This window comes from Syngnathus floridae, chromosome 4, assembly GCF_059516105.1.
Source record: "Syngnathus floridae isolate MCC-2025c chromosome 4, RoL_Sflo_1.0, whole genome shotgun sequence".
NCBI lineage: Eukaryota > Metazoa > Chordata > Actinopteri > Syngnathiformes > Syngnathidae > Syngnathus > Syngnathus floridae.
The window spans coordinates 2,607,855-2,632,195 of record NC_142416.1 but is presented as its reverse complement, the minus strand read 5'-3'; the positions used below and the strand labels follow the sequence as shown (position 1 = coordinate 2,632,195).

Here is a 24,341-nt window from a genome sequence, read left to right as displayed (position 1 = left end):
TGTGTGCAAGAGGGATGGCTCCTTCCGCCCTTGCATCGACTATTGGGGGCTCAACAAAGTCACGATGAAAAACCGCTACTCCTTGCCCCTTGTCCACATTTGAGACCCTCAAGGGGGTAACGGTTTTCACCAAACGGGACCTACAAAAAACATATCACTTAGTGTGCATCAAAGGGTGATAAGTGGAAAACAACGCTCAGCACGCCCAGTGTCTACTCGAATTACCTTTCGGCCTCACCAACGCGCCCGCAGTCGTTCGTTTGCCTTGATGATATTCTAATCTTCGCCTGCTGAAGAATGTCAAGGTGGAGAAGTGCGAGTTTCATGCCTCCTCCATTAAATCCCTAGGATACATAGTACAAGAAGGCATGGTCGTAATACAGGCCGACAAGGTAGAGGTCGTGACAAACTGACCCTGGATTCTGCCAGACGTTCCCAGTAAACCCCCACAATATGTTTGGGTCTGCCAGGTCGGACCGGTATCCCCCCCATCATCGGATCTAACAAACCATCAGGTAGTGATCACTTGACAGTTCCGCCCCTCTTCATTTTTGTGATTCCGATTCCATTTTCAATTCTGTTTAATGATTCAATTCTTTATCGATTCTCATTTGGGGAAAAAAGAAGCATATAAACGGTTATGATCATTTTGTTTTTATATTGCATCTTTGTGCAAATATGACATTACAAACCCGAGTGAAGAATGCAAACATTGTCCTACAATACAGGGATGAGAATTGTCCGCGGATCCGCGGATTTCCGTGTTTTTTTTCCCTCGAAAGTATTTTCGTGAATCGTGTAAAACCGTTGAGAAAATACTTTTTTTATATATGGGGGGAGCTGTCGGCCAGCTGGCCGGGCAACGTTAGCCTCGGCGACTCGCAAGCAATCCCCGCCCGCCACGACAGCATATCCCCCCCGCTACTTTTCCGTGCTTTTTTACATTTGCCATTTTCATCCCTGACAATAGAAATCATCACCTACCAGAAATCAGGGGCTTCTACAGTGGCAATTGGGTGCAAGCCTTTAACTACAAATTTTGTCACTGTACAATGACATCCCTCAGTCCTTTCCTTAGACAATTTTGCTCCTCCCTGCCTCCGTGACCGGATATGCGAGAGGTTAGGGTTACTGCTGGCGTCTGAACCAGTCAGATGGTTTCGCTCGTCGTTATCTAAAATAAACCATGAGACGCGATTTGCATGACAGATTTTACAATTATAGAAATTGAGCTACCATGAAAAGCAGTGTTAGTTACTTATCTGCAGTAAAATTGCACGTCGGGCTAATGTTGCTGCTGCTAGGTTGTTGACTGACCCTCCGCAGCGGATCAAACACGCAACACTCCGTGTCTCATTGCTTATGTCACTACACAATGTTGCGTCGCGTGCGTAACATGCGTAGTGACACACTTCATGCTGACTGGATTTGCTGAGGGAATTGATAGCAAAATAGCAAAGAATTCCAAGGAATTGGTAACGTGGGGACTGGTTCTCTACAAGAACTCAACAAGAGTGAAACAATAGTCATTTTATGTTCTCACTGCGCAAATATTATAGATTTTGAAGTTGACATGTTTGGTCTTTGATCAATTTCTCTGTCTGTAGCTGAGGAGGATGAGGATAAGGATGATGACTTCCGTGCTCCTCTTTATAAAACTGTGGAGATCAGAGGAATCCAGGTCAGAATGAAATGGTGTTCAACTTGTCACTTCTACCGGCCACCACGTTGCTCCCACTGCTCTGTCTGTGACAACTGTGTTGAGGTGTGTTACATACAATTGTATGGTGTCTTAACAAAATGTTCATACCCCTTGAACTTTTTCACATTTGTGACCTCACAATCACAAACTTGAATTTATTTTGTTGAGATGTTGTCATGAATCAACACAAAATACCACCAAAAAAGTGGAATGAAAATATTTTCAGTAATGTAAGTGAATATGAATCCGAAATGTGCTGTGTCCATTTATATTCATGCCCTCACAAATTTTGCCAACTCAAGGTGTGCCTTGCACCAGAATTATTTTAAAATACTTCACATTGACAAATACAATACGCTAAGGAGTACAAGTCACATTTTTGGGGGAGCTTCTTTTGAAAAACTCCATCACTAAGAACAGACATCAATAGGCAAAAACAGGCTAAACGATATGGTATGCTAACATTACATAAACACAAACGAGGAACTGAGAACGTGCCTGACGTAACTTAACAGTTATTCAATACACATTTATCAAACCATCCGTGTCACCACGAGGGACCGGTACGGAGTCTGCATCACCTGTCGATCTCATGCTCCATCCTGCCCTCTCTCGTGAACAAGATCCCAAGATACCTGAACTCCTCCACTTGGGGCAGGATCTCATCCCCGATCTGGAGAGGGCATTCCACCCTTTTCCAACTGAGGACCATGGTCTCAGATTTGGAGGTGCTGACCCTCATCCCTACCACTTCACACTCGTCTGCGAACTGCTCCTGTGAGAGCTGGAAATCACGGCTTGAAAAAGCCAACAGCACCATGTCATCTGCAAAAAGCAGAGATGCAATGCTCAGGTCCCAAAACCGGACAGCCTCAATGGCTCTGTCCATAAAAGTTGTGAACAGAATCGGTGACAAAGGGCAGCCAACCCTCACTGGGAACGAATTTGACTTACTGCCAGAAATGCGGACCAAGCTCTGGCATTGATGATACAAGGACTGAACCACCCTTATAAGTTGGTTTGGGACCCTGCACTCCCAAAGCACCCTCCACAGAACTTCCTGAGGGACACGATCGAACGCCATCTCAAAGGCCACAAAACACATGTGGACTGGTTGAACGAACTCCCATGCATCCTCGAGGATCCTGCCGAGGGTAAACAGATGATCCATTGTTCCACAGCCTGGATGAAAACCACACTGCTCCTCCTGATTTCGAGATTCGACCTCCTGAAAAACCCTCCTCTCCAGCACCCCTGAATAGACCTAACCATGGAGGCTGAGGAGTGTGATTACCCTGTCGTTGGAATACACCCTCCGGTCCTCCTTCTTAAAAAGGGAAACCACCACCCTAGTCTGCCAATCCAGAAGCACCAATCCCGATGTCCACGCAATGTTGTAGAGGCGTGTCAGCCAGAACAACCCGACAACATCCAGAGCCTTTAAGAACTCCGGGTGGATTTCATCTACCCGCGGGGCCTTGCCCCCGAGAAGTTTCTTAACTACCTCTGTGACTTCGACCCCAGAGATTGGAGAGTCAACTGCAGAGTTTCCAGGCCCTGCTTCCAAAATGGAAGGTGAATCGTGGATTTGAAGAGGTCTTCAAAGTATTCTCCCCACCGACTTACGACGTCTCGAGTCGAGGTCAGCAGCACGCCATCTCCACTGTAAACAGTGTTGACGGTGCACTGCTTCCGCCTCCTGAGACGCCGGATAGTGGACCATAATCTCCTCAAAGCCGTCCGGAAGTCATTCTCCATGGGTTCGCCAAACTCTTCCCATGCCCGGGTTTATGCCTCAGCAACCGCTGAAGCCGTGTTCCGCTTGGCTATCCGGTTCGGCCACCCCTGTCGGTTGCCTCCGGAGTCCCACAGGCCAGAACGTCCCGATAGGACTCTTTATTCAGCTTGGCGGCATCCCTTACCGCCGGTGTCCACAAGCAGATACAGGGATTGCCGCCACGACAGGCACCGACCACCTTATGGCCACAATTTTGGTCAGCTTCCTCAACAACGGGGGCATGGAAGATGGTTCATTCAGACTCAATGTCCCCCGCCTCTTCCGGGACATGGGAAAAGCCCTGCTGAAGGTGGGAGTTGAAGCTCTTTCTGCCAGACCTTCCCAGCAGACCCTCTTAGTACGTTTGGGTCTGCCAGGTCGGACCGGTATCTTCCCCCACCATCGGAGCCAACCCAGCATCAGGTGGTGTTCAGTTGACAGCTCAAGTGTCTAAACTCAAGTGTCCAAAACATGCGGCAACAAATCCGATGACACGACTACAATCAAGTCAATCATGGAAGTGGGGCCTCGGTTGTCCTGGTGCCAAGTGCACACATGGACATCCTTATGCTTGAACATGGTGTTCATTGTGGACAATCTATGTCGAGCACAGAAGTCCAATAATAGAACAGCGCTTGGGTTCTGATCGGGTGGGTGGGGGCGTTCCTCCCAATCACGCCCTTCCAGGTCTCACTGTCATTTCCCACATCAGAATCAGAATCAGAAAACCTTTATTGTCATTCTACATAGTACAATGAAATTGGAGACCTCCATCCAGTGCATGAGGTAGATACGAGTAACATAGTCAAGTAATCGACTAATAGAAAAGTAGATGAATAATCGGAAACAGTAGTGCGGACAAAGTGCAGTAGTAGTGCAGGAGGAAAGTGTCATCAGTGTCGGCTGGAGTTGAGGGCGGCTATGGCTTGGGGAAAGAAACTGTTTTTGAGTCTGTTTGTCCTGGTCTTCATTTGCCTGTAGCGTCTTCCAGAGGGCAACTGGTCAAACAGGGCAGAGCCAGGGTGGGAGCTGTCCGCTGAGATGGCCTTAGCCCTGCTGAGGCAGCGGCTAGTGTAGACGTCCGTAAGGGAGGGGAGAGGGCGGCCGATGATCCTCTGGGCTGCCTTCACCACTCTCTGCAGCTTCTCCCTGTCAGCGGCGGTGGAGCTGCCGAACCATACTACGATGCAGTAGGTCAGTAGACTCTCAATGGAAGATCGGTAGAAGGTCAGCAACAGGTCGGTGTTGAGGTTGTACCTCCTGAGGACTCTCAGGAAGTGTAACCGCTGCTGAGCCTTCTTGACGATGGTGGTGATGTTCTCTGACCAGGAGATCCGGTCAGAGATGTGGACGCCCAGGTACTTGGTGCTGTGGACCCTCTCCACCTGCTCGCCGTTGATGAAGAGGGGAGTTGGCTCAGGGCTATGCCTTCTGAAGTCTATGATGAGCTCGTTGGTCTTCTTGGTGTTCAGAGCGAGATTGTTCTCAGAGCATCAGTCGACCAGGTCCAGGACCTCCTCTCTGTAGGCTACCTCATCGCCATTGGAGATGAGACCGACCACAGTGGTATCGTCGGCGAACTTGACAATCCGGTTGTGGTTGTGGGCCGGTCTGCAATCGTGAGTGTAGAGGCAGAAGAGGAGGGGGCTCAACACACAGCCCTGTGGGGAGCCGATGCTCAGCGTACGGGTGGAGGAGAGGCGGGAGCCAACTCTCACAGCCTGGAGTCGGTTGGTCAGAAAGTCATTAATCCAGGCACATGTGAGAGAGGGGAGTCCGAGAGTGTCCAGCTTTGTGGTGAGTCTGTCCGGGAGGATGGTGTTGAATGCCGAACTGTAATCCACAAAGAGCATCCGGACATAGCTCTGCTGCTGCTCCAGGTGGTTCACCGCAGAATGGAGGGCTACGGCGATGGCGTCCTCTGTGGATCTGTTGGTCCGGTATGCAAACTGGTGGGGGTCGAGGTGTGGGGGAAGATAATCCTTGATGTGCTGAAGAACCAGCCTCTCAAAGCACTACATGATCACCGGAGTGAGGGCCACTGGTCGGTAATCATTCAGGCTAGAGATGGCCGACTTCTTCGGCACTGGGATGATGGTTGAGGTTTTCAGGCAGGGCGGGACGGTTGCTAGGGCCAGGGAGCGGTTGAAGATCGTGGTGAAGGTGGGGGCGAGCTCCTCAGCGCATGCCCTCAGCACCTTGCCGGGGACCCCATCCGGGCCTGCGGCCTTTCTGGGATTCACTGCAAGGAGCACCTTTCTGACCTCGTGCTCCTGAACAGTGAGTGGAGTGATGTCAGAGCTGGGAGGGGGAGGGGGCAGGGCAGGGACAGGGGAGTGCCGCTGGGATGTTCCAAACCGAGCAAAGCTGTTTAGCTCCTCTGCCAGCTGTGCGCCTTGGTCTTCGACTTGAGCGGCACTGCCCCTGAAGTTGGTGATCTCCTGGATGCCCTGCCACACCTTACGGCCGTTGTTGCTGGACAGGTGGGACTCGATGCGTTGTCTGTGGTCAGCTTTCGCCCGTTTGACTCCTCTCCTCAGCTCCGCTCTGGCAGCGCTGTACAGAGCTCTGTCTCCTGACCTGAAGGCGGTGTCACGGGCTCTGAGGAGAGAGCGGACCTGGCTGCACATCCAGGGTTTCTGGTTAGGGAAGACCCGGATGGTTTTGGTCACAGTCACATTGCTGGCGCAGAACTGGATCTAGCCCAGAACTGTGTCTGTGTGTGTCCCCAGCTCCTGGTGGTCGAACAGGTCCCAGTCTGTCCGTTGAAAACAGTCTTTGAGTTTGTGGAGTGCATCCTCAGGCCAGGAGGTGATGGTCCTTAAGGTGGGTCTGAGTTTGCGTCTGAGGGGGGTGTAGGCAGGGAAGAGCAGGAGGGACAGATGGTCTGATTGCCCGAGGTGGGGGAGGGGGATAGCTCTGTATGCATGTTTGATGTTGGTGTAGACATGGTCCAGGGTGTTCTCACCCCGTGAAGCTCACTTTACGTGCTGGTGGAAATTCGGCAGTACAGTCTTTAAGTTGGCCTTGTTAAAATCCCCCGCAACAATGTGGAAGCCATCAGGGTGAGCCCGTTGTTGTTCACTCACAGCTCTCAGCAGGAGAGAGAGTGCCGTGCTTACGTCAGCGTCGGGTGGAATGTAAACAGCAATGACGATAACAACAGCTAGCTCCCTCGGGAGGAAAAAAGGCCGGCACCTGACTGCCATGTACTCGAGGTCCGGACAGCAGTGGCTGCCCACGATGGTCGCATTGTTGCACCAGTTATCGTGCACATACATACAAAGCCCCCCACCTCTGCGTTTACCGGAGTCCAATGTTCTGTCCGCGCGTAGCAGGGAGCGGCTTGCTAGCTGCATACTAGCATCGGGGATATCCGAGCGCAGCCAGGTTTCGGTCATAATAATCACACAACAGTCCCGGACGTAGTGGTTTCCCGTGAGCTGTAGATCCAGGTCATCCATTTTATGCAGCAGGGATCTGGCGTTGGAGAGAAACAGGCTCGGGAGAGGCGGCTTGTGCGGTTGTTTACGTAGCCTTAGCATTAGGCCAGACCGACGGCCTCGCTTTTGCTTCCTCTCTCTTCTTCGCCTGCATCGCCTCCCAGACCCGACAACAATCCACGGAGACCCCGGCGGTCTCGCAATCTCGTCTGGGATGTTGTGCTTGCGGTGAAAGTCACTTGAAATAGGTATCCGTGCTTGGTATCCAATGTCCGTGAGCGAGTGGAAAGTGTACTTGGGATTCCCAGTACAGAGTGTGCCAAAGAGTGAAAATAAAAAAAGATAGGCAAGGAAAAAAGAGCACTGGCGTGGAGAGCCGTAAGCCGCTGCGTCCGTGCGCGCCGCCATCTTGACCGGAAGGATGATGAACATGAGCATCAAAGTCACTCAGCAGAACGATATTGTGCTTTCCAGCACTTCCTCCAAGGACTCTAAAAAGTACTCTGAGCTGCCGTTTGGTGCATAGACACAAACAACAGTCAGGACACGTCCCCCCACCTGAAGCCGGAGGGAGGCTGCGCTCGCGTTTACCAGGGTTAACCCTAATGTGCAGGCGCCCAGTTGGGGGGCTTTAAATATGCCCAGACCTGCCCGACGGCTCTCTCTCCGTGGGCAACTCCAGAGTGGGAGTGAGTCCAGCGCCTCCCAAGAGGACTTGTACCAGAACCCAAACTCTGTGTGGAGACAAGTCCGACTATGTCGAGTCTTAACTTTTCTGCCTTGCACACCAGCTCGGGCTCATTTTCTGCCAGAGAGCAGTCGGACCGCCCTTGGCCGCCGCCCAGCTCACATAGCTTTGGCCCCTGTCACAGGTGGTGAGCCCATGGGAAAGGGGACCTACGCTTCCTTTCCGGGCTGTGCCAGATGCTCACCTTCGAACCCCAACTCTAGGCCTGGCTCCAGAGGGGGCCCCCGGTGACCCACGTGCGAGGGAAAACAAAATCCAATTGTAGTATTCCTCATAAGGGTTTTTTGTGAGCCGTGCTTTGTCTGGCCCCTCACCTAGGACCCTTTTTCCATGGGTGACCCTGCCAGGGGCATAAAGCCTCGGACAACTTGGCTCCTAGGATCATTAGGACACGCAAACCCTTCCACCACGATAAGGTGACGACTCACGGAGGGGATGTATGTGTGGAGTATGTTGAAATTGGAACGGTGTGAATTGGACAAAAAAGTGAGTGTAATAATAATAATAAGAAGAAGAATCTGAATCAGTTACTGGCACTAGAATTTTCTGAGGGAGCAATCCCAAGGGATGAATAAAGTTGAATCTAAGGCTAAGCATGAATGTGTGGAGTATGTTGAAGTTGGAATGGTGTGAATCTACGAATACTATATGGGAGTATTGGGAGGACAAAAAAGTGTGTGTAATAATAATAATAGTAGGAATCAGAAAAACACACGTGTGAATGCTTCAGAGAATCAGAATTAAAGTAACACGCCTCAGTCTTCACACAATAAAATAAAAAGACCACAAACCCCACATATAGATCCTTGGCCCCCCTCTACCACCCATAAACCTGTTTGTAGCACCCCTAAACTTCTGATCCTAATATCGCCCCTGAAGCTTGCAGTCGTTCCTCGGGATCTAACTGTCATATAATACATAGAGTTCTTTTTTCTATATCTGCCTCATTTTTACATAGATTACTGTCAAACGTCCGTGATTTCTTGGGCATGATCTCAGAGATGTTTTCTTTGGTTCTACAGGAATTTGACCACCACTGTCCTTGGGTCAATAACTGCATCGGCAAGAGGAATTACAGATACTTCTTCCTCTTCCTACTTTCTCTGACTGCCCACATCATGGCTGTTTTCGGCTTTGGGTTGCTCTTCATTTTCTATCATCACCACTCCAATGATCGCCTGCATGTGATTGTTACGTATCCTTGAATGAATCAACTTACTTGTATTTGTTCCTTTCTTATTGCATAGATTGACCTATTTTCCAGTCATGAAAGAAACCTGGAAAATTATGGGGAAAAGGTAAAATGCCCTGGGAACAAATTAAGTTGTACGAAAAAATAACGAGGAACATTAAAGGAGCGCATCGAAACAAAAAAACACAAAGCTACGTTTTTACTTTTACAAGCATGTGGATTTAGAAAGTAACATGATGTTGCGGTTCGAGAAGTATATCGATTGAATTCCAAATCTATTTTTCCCCTTTCAAATAATGGAAACAATTTTAATCCGTTCCAAGACTAAAAAAGAACGCCTTTTTTAAGCATTTTTTCATTCGCACATTTTTGTCCGATCACGCAACTGCAGCGCACCACAGAACGCGCAACCGTAGCGCGCTGCCGATCGCGCAACTGCACCGCGCTGGTTGAATTATTGTGACAGAGCCGTCGCTGAAATTTAGAAAATATATTTAAAGTCCTTATGTACTTTCCAAAATTTAAGTGGACCTCAGTGCGCAGGGAGCTTAATTTGGTCCAATCGCGCAAATGCAGCGCGCCGGGCGCTCGCTGTCACATTACTTTAAGAGCATCTTGGTGTTTTAGGATGGCTTTACTGCTCCCACTTGCTTTCTTTGAAGGCATGATGAGGGGTTAATACAATCCTCAAAGTACCGAAAATACAATAACTAACGGAGTCAGTCGGCATTCGGGCCGCGCAGTCGGATTTTCTTGGGTCCTTCCGGCTCATCTCGCGAGGTTCGACCTCCGAATTTTGTCCGACATCCGAAACAAAAAATCTCAAATTTTTCGTTTGAATTCCGATTTGTTCGAGAACCAGGACGTTCGAAAACCGAGGTTTGACTGTATATATATATATATATATATATATATATATATATATATATATATACACACATATATATGTATATATAGTATATATATGTAAATATAGTATATATATATATGGGGTTGGGTTCGGTTGGTGGGTGGGTCGGTTGTGTCTAGGTAGGTCGGTGGATAGATGGATATTAGATAGATAGATAGATAGATAGATAGATAGATAGATAGATAGATAGATAGATAGATAGATAGATAGATAGATAGATAGATAGATAGATTACTGCCCACAATCTCTCGCTCACTCGGGGTATTGTGACCACAAGTCTCACTGCAATGGTTCCTACGGATCCAAACATCAAAGCTGGCTGTCCTTTTCCCCCGGCGAAAGTACCGTATTTTTCGGACTAAAAGTCACTCCGGAGTACAAGTCGCATCAGCCATAAAATGCACAATAAAGGGGAACAAGAACATGTATAAGTCGCACCGGAGTTTAAGTCGCATTTTGGGGGAAATTTATTTGACAAAATCCAACACCAAGTACAGACATGAACTGGCAAAAACAGGCTAAAAGATACAGTATGCTAACGTGACATAAACACAAACGAGGAGCTAAAAACGGGCCTGACGTAACATTTTATTATTCAAATAACTATTACATAAATAATACGTGTCTCAAACCATCTGTGTCATTCCAAATCATTGAATTCTTCGTCCTTTCTGTAAACAACGCCGCGTGTGTGGCGCGCCGCTGACGTCGGACTCGTCGCCAGTTGCAGTTCAAATAATTCAACAGGCCCATATAACAATATATAAATGATATAACAAATAACAATAGTATAAACAACAATCTTATCGAACCATCCGTGTCACTCCAAATCATGAGCCAAAATGGCGGCGCAGTGGTTGCACAGCGAAGCCAGAGGTCCGATCAGATTTCGCAAATACATAGTTATTTACCTTACAGTCGTAAGTCTACTTATCCAAAATAGTCGTGCGTTGTTATCCTACACCCGACAACATCTCCTGGACATAGGATTACAACATCAACACGTTGGATTGGAAGGTTTACGAATCAACAACGACATCGCTAGCTCTCTATGGCTACCCAACGCGACTCAACGGCTGGCTGTATCGCGCACCCGGCCAGAAAACGTAAGCAAAGGCGAGGTAAGCGTGGAGGCGTACAGGCTGGGCTAGGGCTAGTGCCCCACCGTCCGGCACATCCTAGCTTACTCCTCGCCAATGTCCGTTCTCAGGCGGACAAAATGGACAAACTGCGGCTGTGGATTTACACAAAGAGATAGATTAAGGACTGCAACCTCATGATTTTCACAGAATCATGGCTCCGTAGCACTAGCCCCGACAGTGTTGTTGAGCTAACAGGCTGCGACCTGCATACGGCCGACAGAACTGGCGACTATGGGAAAACTCGCGGTGGAAGTTTATGCGTCTTTATTAACAACGCTTGGTGTTCAGACAGTTCCACAATTGAGAGTCACTGTTCTGCTGATGCAAAATATATCCGTTCTTGTCCCTCATGTATATTATCCCGCATAGTAGAACACACCTCATATTTACCTGATTGCACTGTACTTACTGCTCAGTATTACTTTTTACTCTGCACTTTACTGCTTTTTGCACTTCTGGTTGGATGTCAATGTTCATTTCGCTGTACTGTGCTTGTGCTGTACAATGACAATAAATTTGAATCTAATCTAATCTAAATCCGTCGGAATCTTCGTTTTAAGATTAGGGGATGCTTTGAGAACAATTGTCAATTGTTTGTCTATGTGAAGCACTTTGAGTCTGCTTGTGATTTAGGGCTATACAAATAAACTTGACTTGACTTGACTTGTCTTGTCACTTAAATTAAAAAAAAGAAAAACAGCTGTTGACTCCGGATCTACGTGTGCCGCTGACGTCAGACTAGATATATCAAATAAATGTAATATAAACAACAATTTTAATGAGCCATCCGTGTCACTTCAAATCATTAAATCCATCGGAATCTTCATCTGCTGTGTCACTTTAAAAAAAAAGAAAAAAAAGAAACAGCTGTTGACTCCGGATCTACGAGCGCCGCTGACATCAGCCTCGTCGTCAGCCTCGTCGTCAGCCTCGTCGTCAGCCTCGTCGTCAGCCTCGTCGTCAGCCTCGTCGTCAGCCTCGTCGTCAGCCTCGTCGTCAGCCTCGTCGTCAGCCTCGTCGTCAGCCTCGTCGTCAGCCTCGTCGTCAGCCTCGTCGTCAGCCTCGTCGTCAGCCTCGTCGTCAGTTGTGGATCCAATTATTCCACAGATCTACGTATATAACTATATTGTAGCGTTACCAAAGTACCAGGCAAGACGTGGGTTTTGCAACCGGCTCTTTATTTCACAAAACAAGTGCTCAAAATCGGAGGGTGCAGGTTCGATTCCACCTCCGGCCCTCCCTGTGTGGAGTTTGCATGCTCTCCCCGGGCCCGCGTGGGTTTTCTCAGGGCACTCCGGTTTCCTCCCACATGCTTGGTCGGCCGATTGAGCACTCCAAATTGTCCCTGGGTGTGAGTACGAGTCCGGATGGTTGGTTGTCTCTGTGTGCCCTGCGATTGGCTGGCGACCGGTTCAGGGTGTCCCCCGCCTCCTGCCCGTTGACGGCTGGGATAGGCTCCAGCACCCCCGTGACCCCGTGGGGACTAAGCAGTTCAGATAATGGATGGATGGAAGTGCTCAACATATGAGCCAACTCAGTGCTATAATCAAGCGCCCTGGATCGCTCTTCAATATACAAATCCGATACACAACTCTGCCCCATTGTCGACAGCAAAGGATCCATCACATACAACCTCTCCGAATCACTTGCAGAAATCATAAAACCCCGTCGCGGACTCACTAAACAGCACTGCAGAAACTCACAATAACTGACAAAGGACTTACAACAAATCAATATAAGACAGGACAAAATAGTCATAGTTCTCAAAACCCCCAGTAGAAGCCAAACTCAACATCGTACACAGTAGACTCAGTAAGTACAATTCACTCTGGAAACGAACCAAACTCACAGTTGAAGACATCATGTCACTACACAGATTCGTCGCCACGTCCACTTATTTTCAATATAACAACACCATATACAAACAGACTGAAGGAATGAATTGTTTTTTTTCTTGGAGCATCCATAGCCACAGCACCAGAGGATTGCAGCATATAATTTTGGAAAAAGGTATGTCTGCGACATTCTAGAAAAAATATAAAACGGATACACACAACAGCTCACAGACTACCTCAACACCATAGACCAGTGGTCCCCACCCTTTTTAGCTCCACGGATCGGATTACTGTCAGACAATATTTTCATGGACTGGTATTTGATGACGTCACAATTTTTGTGAATAAAACTTCTAAAAACAATTCTAGAAAATCAAAATCAAATATCGAAAGCATCTGTAAATCAAATAATCACAGACTGCACATTGTTTATGGACGTTTTCTTCGCAAAAATCATGTTTCAACGACAGTTCCATTTACGCAAAACAGACAACCACAATCCTAAACGTCATCGTACTGTCTTTGCAGCCAATCATATCGCAGAACAACGGAAGTGTGTTACAACATCAACACCACCATCCCAAGACACCCTTCAACCCTGAGTTCCATAGGGGAATTCTCTATGCAAACACCACAGTATAATATAATAATAAATGTGAATCCACTGTGTAATCAATCTAACTTTACTTGCAGCATCCTCATAACATTGTACTTACAACATAAAAGGAGTCTGGTGACCAGCTCTTCACCCATGTAAATGTCACAGAGGTGTAAACTAATGCAAGGTATTTATTCCCTTTTTTGTGTGGCCTGGTACCAAATGAGCCACGGACCAGTCAGGTCTGCTTCCCGGGGGTTGGGGACCACTGCCATAGACCACACAGGCAGCATCAAATTCACACATGAGGAAGAAAAAAAACAATGATTTAGGCTTTTTAGCCCTAGAAATTCACCACAGATGGCAGTATCATACTTTAAATACACAGAAAACCCACCTACGCGGAGCAATACCTGTTATTGACAACAGAGCACCCCAAAGAACACAAACTGTCACTAGTCAGACCACTGTACAAACGAGCCATCATAGTAACAGACAAACAGGACAGGGAAGAGGAGAAGACACACGTACACAACGCACTCAGAACCTGCCAATATCCAAAGAACAGGCACACAAAAAAACACAACAGAAGATCAGAAACACACTCAACAAAAACAAACCGGCCATCGTCACACTGCCATATATCAGAGGAGTTACCAACGCATCCAAAGAGCCATTAAGAAATACAACATCAATACAACGGTCAAACCACACACAACTCAGACCGCTCTTGACCCAAGAACAAGATAAAACCAAAACTCAAATGCAACATAATATACGAAATACCATGCCTATTATGCAACAACACATACCCATAACGTCTTGTTGCAGGTGGGTAGTCAGAATATGGTGTTGGTGATGACAAGGTCATGCGCAGCACAAGACCTGAGCAGCAGTAAACCGTTGCTGTTGCATTTGCCAATGCCATGCTTCCCAATGATTCCTTCCCAGGTCTGATAGTCTGTCCCCACTCTGGCGTTGAGGTCCCTGAGAACAAATAGCTTCTCTGATTGTGGGACTGCTGCAATGAGAGCATCTAGTTCAGCCCCTCTGTCCGGCTTATGCTGTTACAGTGTTACTGAGAACTAGAAAAATCCACGTAAAATCAAGATTTAGGTGTAATTCAGTCCAACTGCAGGTGAGTGAGAGCTCAGTATTCAACAACAATGCACACTGGCACTCAGGGGAAATGTGGTGAACTTCAGGCAACTTTCATCGCTTTTGTCCATACTGCGCCGCCATAATCAACAAAAACATACCTGTCTAATGGGTCTTTAAGCTCTCTGATCTGTGATTGACCCCAAACATTGTGATTGCGTAGAGTCTAAAAAATAGACTATTAACAGGCAATATATTCCTTAACGTTCTTTTTCAGGCTGGCTGTAATGTGTGTTGCAGGCCTGTTTTTCATTCCAGTTGCTGGTCTCACTGGTTTCCACATTGTTCTTGTGGGAAGGGGCAGAACTACCAATGAGCAGGTAGAACATATTTTACCATTGAATTCTTTTTTGTCTCCCTGTCATGCTGTTCACCTCACATCATTAATCACTGTGGATAAGGACTGAGCGAACCTCAAATAACAGCTTCCCACCAATAATTTCAACCCAAAGTGATTATCATTGCCTACAACAATTTAAAACAGGGGTCACATACATAAACGATTCCCACAGGAAGTCTAACCATTTTGTGTCCATATTCTTGAAAAAAAAAAGTGGGCTGCATCTAACCTGGAGTTGGGGCTCGAAGGCGAGCGTCTGGTGACCGGGCCTTCGCCCATGGGGCCTGGCCGGGCACAGCCCGAAAAGAAAACGTGGGTCCCCCTTTCCATGGAATCACCACCTGTGGGAGGGGCCAAAGTAGATTGTAAAGTCGATTAAACAACGATATAGAGACAGACAGCAGTTCAGGCTAACTGCATAGCCTGTCAGCATAGGCAGCCGTGTGATTACGCAATCCTCAGAGGAGGCAAGGCAGGAAGTTGCCTCCTCCAAGCAACTCGTCTTCGGTTTTAACATAACTATAAAAATTCAGCAATTTTGGTACAAAATGATACAAAACTATTGAAATTAAAAGCAAAATGACTTTACAAAAACAATTGAATTTCTTTTTTCCCCTTTTCATGATGACAGGGGAGGCACGACCTCCCTTGCCTCCTCTGACCGCACGTCCCTGGCACCCTTTTTGGAGTCCTTGGAGGAAGTGCTGGAGAGCGCTCCTTCTGGGGACTCCATCGTTCTGCTGGGTTACTTCAACGCTCACGTGGGCAATAACAGTGAGACTTAACAACCATAAGTGAACCGACTTCTCCATTTAAAGGGCCAGACTCTCCTTTGTCCCCGCACCACTGTAACATAGCTCTCATGGGGAGACGAACGTTAAATAAGCCGGGGGTGAAGAGACAGGTCTGAGTTGCTAACCACCTTTATTAAATTAATTCTGAAGAAATCTATTTAATCTTTTTATGACGCCAATTCCTTTAAAGTCAAACGACGCTCGTGTAGGGCGGGGCTTCTCAATATTTTCTGTGATGCCCCCCCTAGGGAGAAGAAAACCTTTCGCACCCCCCACATTATTAACATTAAAGGAAAAACAAAAAATAAATAAAAATGAAAGATCAACTTACAATAAAGAATAACTTTATTAATAACTTTGTTTTTTTTTAGTCTGTAACAGAACAGATTCAAAGTGCATCACTTTTCCTTAAAATAAAACATAAATTGTAATTATTCAAACTATAAATATTCTTGACCAACTGCCATTTTATGCTGAAAAAAATGCAATAAAATACTGATAAACATACATATTAAATTAAATAAGAGCAATAAATAATATTCAATTCAAAGTAATCAGCATCATTAACTCAGGAGCACGATATATAAAACATTTTAACCTACAAAACAAAAATGAATGAAACACTTTGTGCTGTTTTTTAATCAACATGAGGCAGCATTCCACGGCTGCAGGTAGTATCAGCTCTTCTGCAATGGTGTGTTTTTTTTGCACTGAGCAATATGGTACGCTGCTTTATATGATGCTTACAGTGCTTGCTGATTGACTGAAGTATCATTCACAAAGTGGGATGATTGTTGGCAATATTCAGCCCATTTTCACTGTAAAACCTCAAGCATCTTATCAGCGTGATTGGGGTGCAATGACTTCATAAGTGCCGCCTTAATTTATTTGGCTTCATACTGTCCGCTGCCAACATTGTAAGGCACAGTAAACACACCGGTCTTTCCTCATCTTCCATCGTTGTCACACTGAAGTGGAGCGCTACGTACGCTTCGTCATCTTTCCTTGTCTTAGTTTTCGTGTGACTCTCAATTTTCTCATCTCCGTCTCTCTCCGCCGTTCTTTTCAATCCTGTTAAATATTTTTCCATGGTGTCCCACTGCACCAGGGGTGCCCAATACGTTGATCGCGATCGACTGGTCGATCACCTGGCCACTACTGGTCTACTTTGGAAGGAGATTAGCCAGCGCCGTTACATTGGCGTCTTCCCCTTGCTGCCAGAAGCGGCTGACTCCTCTACCTTCATCGAAGCTTAAAATTTGACAAAGTCCAATTCGAAGCTTAAAATTTGACAAAGTCCAATTCGAAGAGTCTAGAAATTCATTTTAGTAGATTTTGGTCCAATCTCAAAAAGAATGAAGAATCCATCTTTGTCTAAACGGCATTCGCCCTGACCAGGAAGAGCCCTTTTCTCATCCGAAGCCAAGCATTTATAGGCTCGTTAGCTCCACTGGCATGACCTCATCGAAGAGGAATGCATGACATTGGAATGTGTGGAATGTCTGGTATGCTAGGATTGCATAACCTCATCTGATATTTTAGTATTGCTGTCTCAGTGGATTTTCCAGCTGATATTTTAATGCTGTCTCAGCGGATTTCTCAGCTGTTATTTTAATGCTGTCTCAGCGGATTTCTCACCTGATATGTGAGGGTTGCACAATCTTCACCTGACTTTCAGCTGGGAACCACTGGTTGCATTGGCAACCTTGCTCAAAACAGCAACCATTGCGCATGACTGTTCTCTGCAACTGTTTGCCGTTTCACTCGTTCTTTCAGCCGATTATCATCACTAATATCACTATTAACCCTTAATATCTCCTCTCAACTTCATACTACATTCATGTATAGATGGAAAAACAATGTTAAATACACGTTGGATATTGATTAAACATTGCAACATCAATAACACATCCATCTTGTCTTAAGTAATGATCAACTCAGCATTAAGGGTTGGAATTGGGGGGTTAGTTCACCAAATGATTCCCGAGCGCCGCACCGCTGCTGCTCACTGCTCCCCTCTCCCCCAGGGGATGGATCAAAATCACATGGGGATGGGTTAAATGCAGATGACAAATTTCACCACGCCCAGATGTGTGTGTGACGATGATCATTTGGACTTTAACTTAACACATATTCATACTTAGCCATAATAATGGGTTCTTCTAACTTTAACATATATGATGATATTGCTCAAACTGTTACAGATTGAAATTATGGCGTACCAAAATCATATTCCAAAATTGTGTGTTGTTACATGCTTGAACAGGTCGTGTCCTCCCAATTGCTAACAGTTTATCCATCCATCCATCCATCCATCCATCCATCCATCCATCCATCCATCCATCCATCCATCCATCCATCCATCTTCTTCCACTTATCCGGGGTCGGGTCGCGGGGGCAGCATATTTAGGAGGGACTCCCAGGTTTCCCTCTCCCCAGCCACTTCATCCATCTCATCCCGGGGGATCCCAAGGCGTTCCCAGGCCAGCTGAGAGACATAGTCTCTCAAGCGCGTCCTAGGTCGTACCCGGGGTCTCCTCCCCAGGGAGGCGTCCAGGATGCATCCTGATGAGATGCCCGAGCCACCTCATCTGGCTCCTCTCAACGTGAAGGAGTAGCGACTCTACTCCGAGTCTCTCCCGGATGACCGAGCTTCTCACCCTATCTCTAAGAGAGAGCCCGGACATCCTGCGGCGGAAACTCATTTTGGCCGCTTGTATCCGGGATCTCGTTCTTTCGGTCACGACCCATAAGTCGTGACCATAGGTGAGGGTCGGAGAGTAAATCGACCGGTAAATTGAGAGCTTTGCCTTTTGGCTCAGCTCTCTCTTTACCACGACGGACCGGTACAGAGTCCGCATTACTGCCGACGCTGCACCGATCCGCCTGTCGATCTCGCGCGCCATCCTCCCCTCACTCATGAACAAGTCCCCAAGATACTTAAACTCCTCCACTTGGGGCAGGATCTCCTCCCCAATCCAGAGAGGGCATTCCACCCTTTTCCGACCGAGGACCATAGACTCGGATTTGGAGGTGCTGACCCTCATCCCGACTGCTTCACACTCGGCTGCGAACTGCTCCAGTGAGAGCTGGAGATCACGGCCTGAAGAAACCAACAGCACCACGCCGTCTGCAAAAAGCAGAGACGCGATCCTGAGGTCCCCAAACCGTACCCCCTTAACGCCTCGGCTGTGCCTAGAAATTCTGTCCATGAAAGTTATGAACAGAATCGGTGACAAAGGGCAGCCTTGGCGGCGTCCAACCCTCATTGGGAACGAATCCGACTTACTGCCGAAAATGCGGAACAAACTCTGGCATCGGTGATACAGGGACCGAACCGCCCTTATCAGTTGGCTCGGCACCCCGTACTCCCGAAGCACCCTTCACAGAACCTCCCAAGGGACATGGTCGAACACCTTCTCCAAGTCCACAAAACATATGTAGACTCGTTGGGCAAACTCCCATGCACCCTCGAGGATCCTGCCAAAGGTGTAGAGCTCGTCCACTGTTCCATGGCCAGGACGAAAGCCACACTGCTCCTCCTGAACCCGAGGTTCGACCTCCCGACGAACCCTCCTCTCCAGCACCCCTGAATGGACCTTACCAGGGAGGCTCATGTGTGATTCCCCTGTAATTGGAACACACCCTCCTGTCCCCCTTCTTAAAGAGGGGAACCACCACCCCAGTCTGCCAATCCAGAGGCACTGTCCCCGATGTCCACGCAATGTTGTAGAGACGTGTCAGCCATGACAGCTCCACAACATCCAGAACCTTTAAGAACTCCGGGCGGATATCATCCACCCCCGGGGCCTTGCCACCGAGGAGTTTTTTAACTACCTCAGTGACTTCGACCCCAGAGATTGGAGAGTCCACCTCAGAGTCTCCAGGCCCTGCTTCCACAATGGAAGGTGTGTAGGTGGAATTGATGAGGTCTTCTCCCTACCAACTCACGATGTCCCGAGTTGAGGTCAGTAGCACGCCATCCGCATTGCAAACAGTGTTGACGTTGCACTGCTTCCCCCTCCTGAGACACCGGATGGTGGGCCAGAATTTACTCGAAGCCGTCCGGAAGTCATTCGCCATGGCCTCGCCAAACTCCTCCCACGCACAGGTCTTTGCCTCAGCAACCGCCGAAGCCGCGTTCCGCTTGACCAACCTGTCAGCTGCCTGCGGTGTCCTGCAGGCCAAAACGGCCCGATAGGACTCCTTCTTCAGCTTGACGTCATCCCTTACTGCCGGTGTCCACCAGCAGGGTCGGGGATTGCCGCCACGACAGGCACCAACGATCTTACGGCTACAACTCCGGTTGGCTGCCTCAACAATGGAGGCGCGGAACATGGTCCACTCGGACTCAATGTCCCCCGCCTCCTCCAGGACGTGGGAAAAGCTCTGCCGGAGGTAGGACTTGAAGCTCTTCCTGACAGGGGATTCTGCCAGACGTTCCCAGCAGACCCTCACAGAGCGTTTGGGTCTGCCAGGTCGGACCGGCATCTTCCCCCACCATCGGAGCCAACCTACCACCAGGTGGTGATCAGTTCACAGCTCCGCCCCTCTCTTCGCCCGAGTGTCCAAAACATGCCGCTGCAAATCCGATGACATGACTACAAAGTCGATCATCGAACTGCGGCCTAGGGTGTCCTGGTGCCAAGTGCCCACATGGACACTCTTATTTTTGAACATGGTGTTCATTATAGAAGAAGTCCAAAAATAGAACACCGCTCGGGTTCAGATCGGGGGGGCCAGGCCGTTCCTCCCAATCATGCCCTTCCAGGTCTCACTGTCATTTCCCACGTGAGGATTGAAGTCACCCGTTAGAACGATGGAGTCCCCAGAAGGAGCGCTCTCCAGCACTTCCTCCAGAGACTCCAAGAAGGGTGGGTACTCTGAGCTGCCGTTTGGTGCATAGACACAAACAACAGTCAGGACCCGTTCCTCCCACCCGAAGGCGGAGGGAGGCTACCCTCTCGTTCACAAGGGTGAACCCCAATGTTCAGGCGCCCAGCTGGGGAGCAATAAGTATTCCCATACCTGCTTGACGCCTCTCACCGTGAGCAACTCCAGAGTGGAAGAGGGTCCAGCCTCTCTCGAGAGGGCTAGTACCGGAACCCAAACTTTGTGTGGAGGCAACTCCGACTATGTCTAGTCGGAACCTTTCTGCCTCACACACCAGCTCGGGCTCTTTTCCAGCCAGAGAGGTGACATTCCATGTCCCAAGAGCCAGCTTCTGCAGCCGGGGATCGGACTGCCAAGGTGCTAACAATTTAATTGATCAGATTTATCAGTTTCCATCAGGTGCTGGGAACGTCTGGCAGAATCCCCCGTCAGGAAGATCTTCAACTACTACCTCCGGCAGAACTTTTCCCACGTCTTGGAGGAGGCGGGGGACATTGAGTCCGAGTGGACCATGATCCGTGCCTCCATTGTCGAGGCAGCCGACCGGAGCTGTGGCCGTAAGGTGGTTGTTGCCCGTTGTGGCGGCAACCCCCGAACCCGCTGGTGGACACTGGCGGGAAGGGATGCCGTCAAGCTGAAGAAGGAGTACTATCAGGCTGTTCTGGCCTGTGGGGCTCCGGAGGCAGCCGACAAGTACCGGATGCCCAAGCGAAACGGAGCTTCGGCGGTTGCTGAGGCAGGAGAATGACTTTCGGACGGCTTCGAGGAAACTCTGGTCCACCATCCGGCGTCTCAGGAGGGGGTAGCAGTGCATCATCAACACTGTTTACAGTGAAGATGGTGTGCTCCTGACCTCGACTCGGGAAGTCGTGAGTCGGTGGGGAGAAAACTTCGAAGACCTCCTCAATTCCACACACACGCCTTCCATTGTGGAAGCAAGGCCTGGAGACTCTGAGGTGGACTTTCCAATATCTGGGGTCGAAGTCACAGAGGTAGTCAAAAAACTCCTTGGGGGTGTCAAATCTGCACTTATTATATTAAAGTGACCGGCTTCCCATTAAAGGGTTGAATAAGCCGGGGGCGAAGAGACTCGTCCGAGTGTCTAACCACCTTTATTAAATTAATTCTAATCTCTTTATGACGCCAATCCCTTTGAAGTCAAACGACGCTCGGGCTGTGTACCTTAAAATTGAGACACGTCGTCAGAATAACCGCGCCATACTGATGGCTCCCTTCTGTGATTTGTGGCTTTTGTTAAATCTCAGATATTTTTAGATGTCTTTGTTAAGACCTCAGGGATTCGTTGAGTTACACTAGCGCACACTCGCCCTAGTTGTGCCGGAGTAACTATTCATATGAGTTTACTCTACTACGTTGCCGAAGTAGCGGGCCTAACCGTCTTCATTCAATGAAGAGTCAAATAAATGGAAGTATGGCAAGAATAGTATTTGAGAGGAAATCTGATACATTAATCATTCATTCTGAAACCGTATATAAACTCCTTACTGTTGAAATGCTTGAAAATGAATCAAATACTTAACCAAATTAAATATTTAAACGAATTAAATATTCAAAGGAATTAAATATTTAAATGAATTAAATTCTCAACTGGACTATTATCCTTCAAATAATTTTGAAGGCAATTAAATGCTTCAATTGTCCAAGATATATTTAAGCGCGGCTCGACTAAATTCAGGACGGGCCCGCAACAAATGAACCATAAACGAATTAAATATTGAAACGGACTAAAATGATCCTTCTAATAATTTTGAAGACAATAAATGCTTCAATTGTCCGAGATATAATTAAGCGCAGCCCGACTAAATTCAGGACGGGCCCGCAACGAATGAACCACTTAAACGAATTAAATATTTAAACGGACTAAAATTATCTTTAAAATAATTTTGAAGGCAATTAAATGCTTCAATTATCCGAGATATAATTAAGCGCGGCCCGACTAAATTCAGGACGGGCCTGCAACGAACGAACCACTCAAACAAATTAAATATTTAAACCACTTAAACGAATTAAATATTTAAACTAATTAAATACTTAAACGGACTAAAATTATCCTTCAAATAATTTTGAAAGCAATTAAATGCTTCATTTGTCCGAGATAAAATTAAGCGCAGCCCGACTAAATTCAGGACAGGCCCGCAACGAATGAACCACTTAAATGAATTAAATATTTAAACTAATTAAATATTTAAACGGACTAAAATGATCCTTCAAATAATTTTGAAAGCAATTAAATGCTTCAATTGTCCGAGATATAATTAAGCGCGGCCCGAATAAATTCAGAACGGGCCCGCAACGAATGAACAATTGAATGGATTTGAATCCAACAATAACCCGATTCACAGTCCGATATTATCAAATAGTAATTAACTGTAACCAAATCAAATTGTCAAATCAAAATCAAATAATCTATAGCATATCACACACAAATTAGCGCACAATGAATTAAATGATGATACAAAGTCACATTTATTGAAAAAGTATGAAATAGAATTACAATCTTAATTCCTCCAGCAACTTGAACAATTCCACTCACTGATTCCCGTACAGATAAAATCATTCAGTCACGGAGTCTTTTTGATTATAAAACACAAAACAGTAAAGTAGGAAAAGGTAGCTACGAGTTGTATGCCTTTTTGATGGAATTAAAGTCGATTGATCATTTCGCTTTTATTCCTAAAGTTCAAATTTGAGAAATAGGTTCGCCTTAAGGGATCGTCCATAACGGCTATTCTCCCCCCGGCTTAATCACAGAAAAATTCCGTTCCTCTCACCTAGTTCCATGTGAAATGTCATCAAGTCCAATTCTTTGAGTAAATCCAAGTTAATCCAAGCAAGCGACCTTGCGTCTCACACTAAGATTCCCGAAGCTGAAAAAGGTCTTGGAACTCTTGCAGGCTTCTTCACGTATTACAGCTCATTGGGAGAGAGAAGCCCCACAGTTGTCTGTGATGGTTCTTTTATAGGCTTGTCTGCCCCCCCCTCCCCCCAGCCACCCCTTACTGGCATTACCTCTTTGGTTTCTATACATCCCATAGCATAGGGTTGCACAATCTCAACTGATCTGCGAGGGTTGCCTCCTTCTCCTTCTGCCCTTAAACTGGGAACCACTGCTGGTCTCAGGGTTCTTGCTTCGGATTGCTCAATCCATTTTTTTCCCACCTTGCGCAAGCCTGCTGCCACCCTGACAGCTGTTTCCGCTCTTTCCTTTTTTTCGACCAACTATTTTCCACCAAAAATACGGCCAACACCCTTTGAGCCCCTTTTCCTTTTTAAATCATTAAAAACACTTTTCCATGTTGCTTCCATACAATATGAAAATCAAAATTCAATAATGCATATCAGTAAATCATTGGTCAATCATTTGTTTCACCCAACATCTCTTGATTAACAAAATTTGTATATAAAGTCATGAATCATTGCTGTTGCTTACTCATACTGATTAAGACATCATAAAAACATTTGAATCAACCTGTTGATTAACCATACTGATTAAAACATCTCAAAAACATTTGAATCAACCTGTTGATTAACCATACTGATTAAGCCATAATAAAAACATTGAATAAACCTGTTGATTTTACAAATTCTTAACACACTACCATAGTATCCTATGTCAAGTCAAGTCAAGTTTTTTTGTTTAGCCCTAAATCACAAGCAGTCTCAAAGGGCTTCACATAGAAAAAAAAATTGACAATTTTTCTCAAAGCATCACCTGATCTTAAGCTCCCAAAAGAGCAACGAATAACTCAAAAAAACCCTACCAGGGGAAAATGACAAACCTTGAGAAG

General features: G+C 46.9%; 1 protein-coding gene and 1 long non-coding RNA gene across 23 annotated transcripts in view; one reads left to right on the top strand and one right to left on the bottom strand.

Moving 5' to 3' along the window:
* The window catches only part of LOC148398573 (palmitoyltransferase ZDHHC5-A-like), a 247,889-nt gene that overhangs the window by 74,558 nt on the left and 148,990 nt on the right, over nucleotides 1-24,341 (top strand). For 19 of the 22 annotated variants that reach the window (XR_015857906.1, XR_015857907.1, XM_088372917.1 and 16 more), the window contains 3 exons: nucleotides 1,608-1,765; nucleotides 8,693-8,865; nucleotides 14,723-14,825. Coding sequence is in view for 20 of the 22 variants with exons in the window: in XM_088372917.1 (XP_088229043.1) it covers nucleotides 1,608-1,765; nucleotides 8,693-8,865; nucleotides 14,723-14,825 (434 nt within the window). In the remaining 2 variants the exon portion in view is untranslated. The remainder of the gene's footprint in view (nucleotides 1-1,607; nucleotides 1,766-8,692; nucleotides 8,866-14,722; nucleotides 14,826-24,341) is intronic. The other 3 variants (XM_088372926.1, XM_088372923.1, XM_088372925.1) reach the window with 3 other exon arrangements.
* Nucleotides 245-23,510, bottom strand: LOC148398575 (uncharacterized). Its single transcript, XR_015857908.1, has 3 exons — nucleotides 23,325-23,510; nucleotides 15,075-15,186; nucleotides 245-344 (listed from the first exon to the last, which is right to left on the bottom strand). It is a non-coding gene; the product is annotated as an uncharacterized LOC148398575 (long non-coding RNA).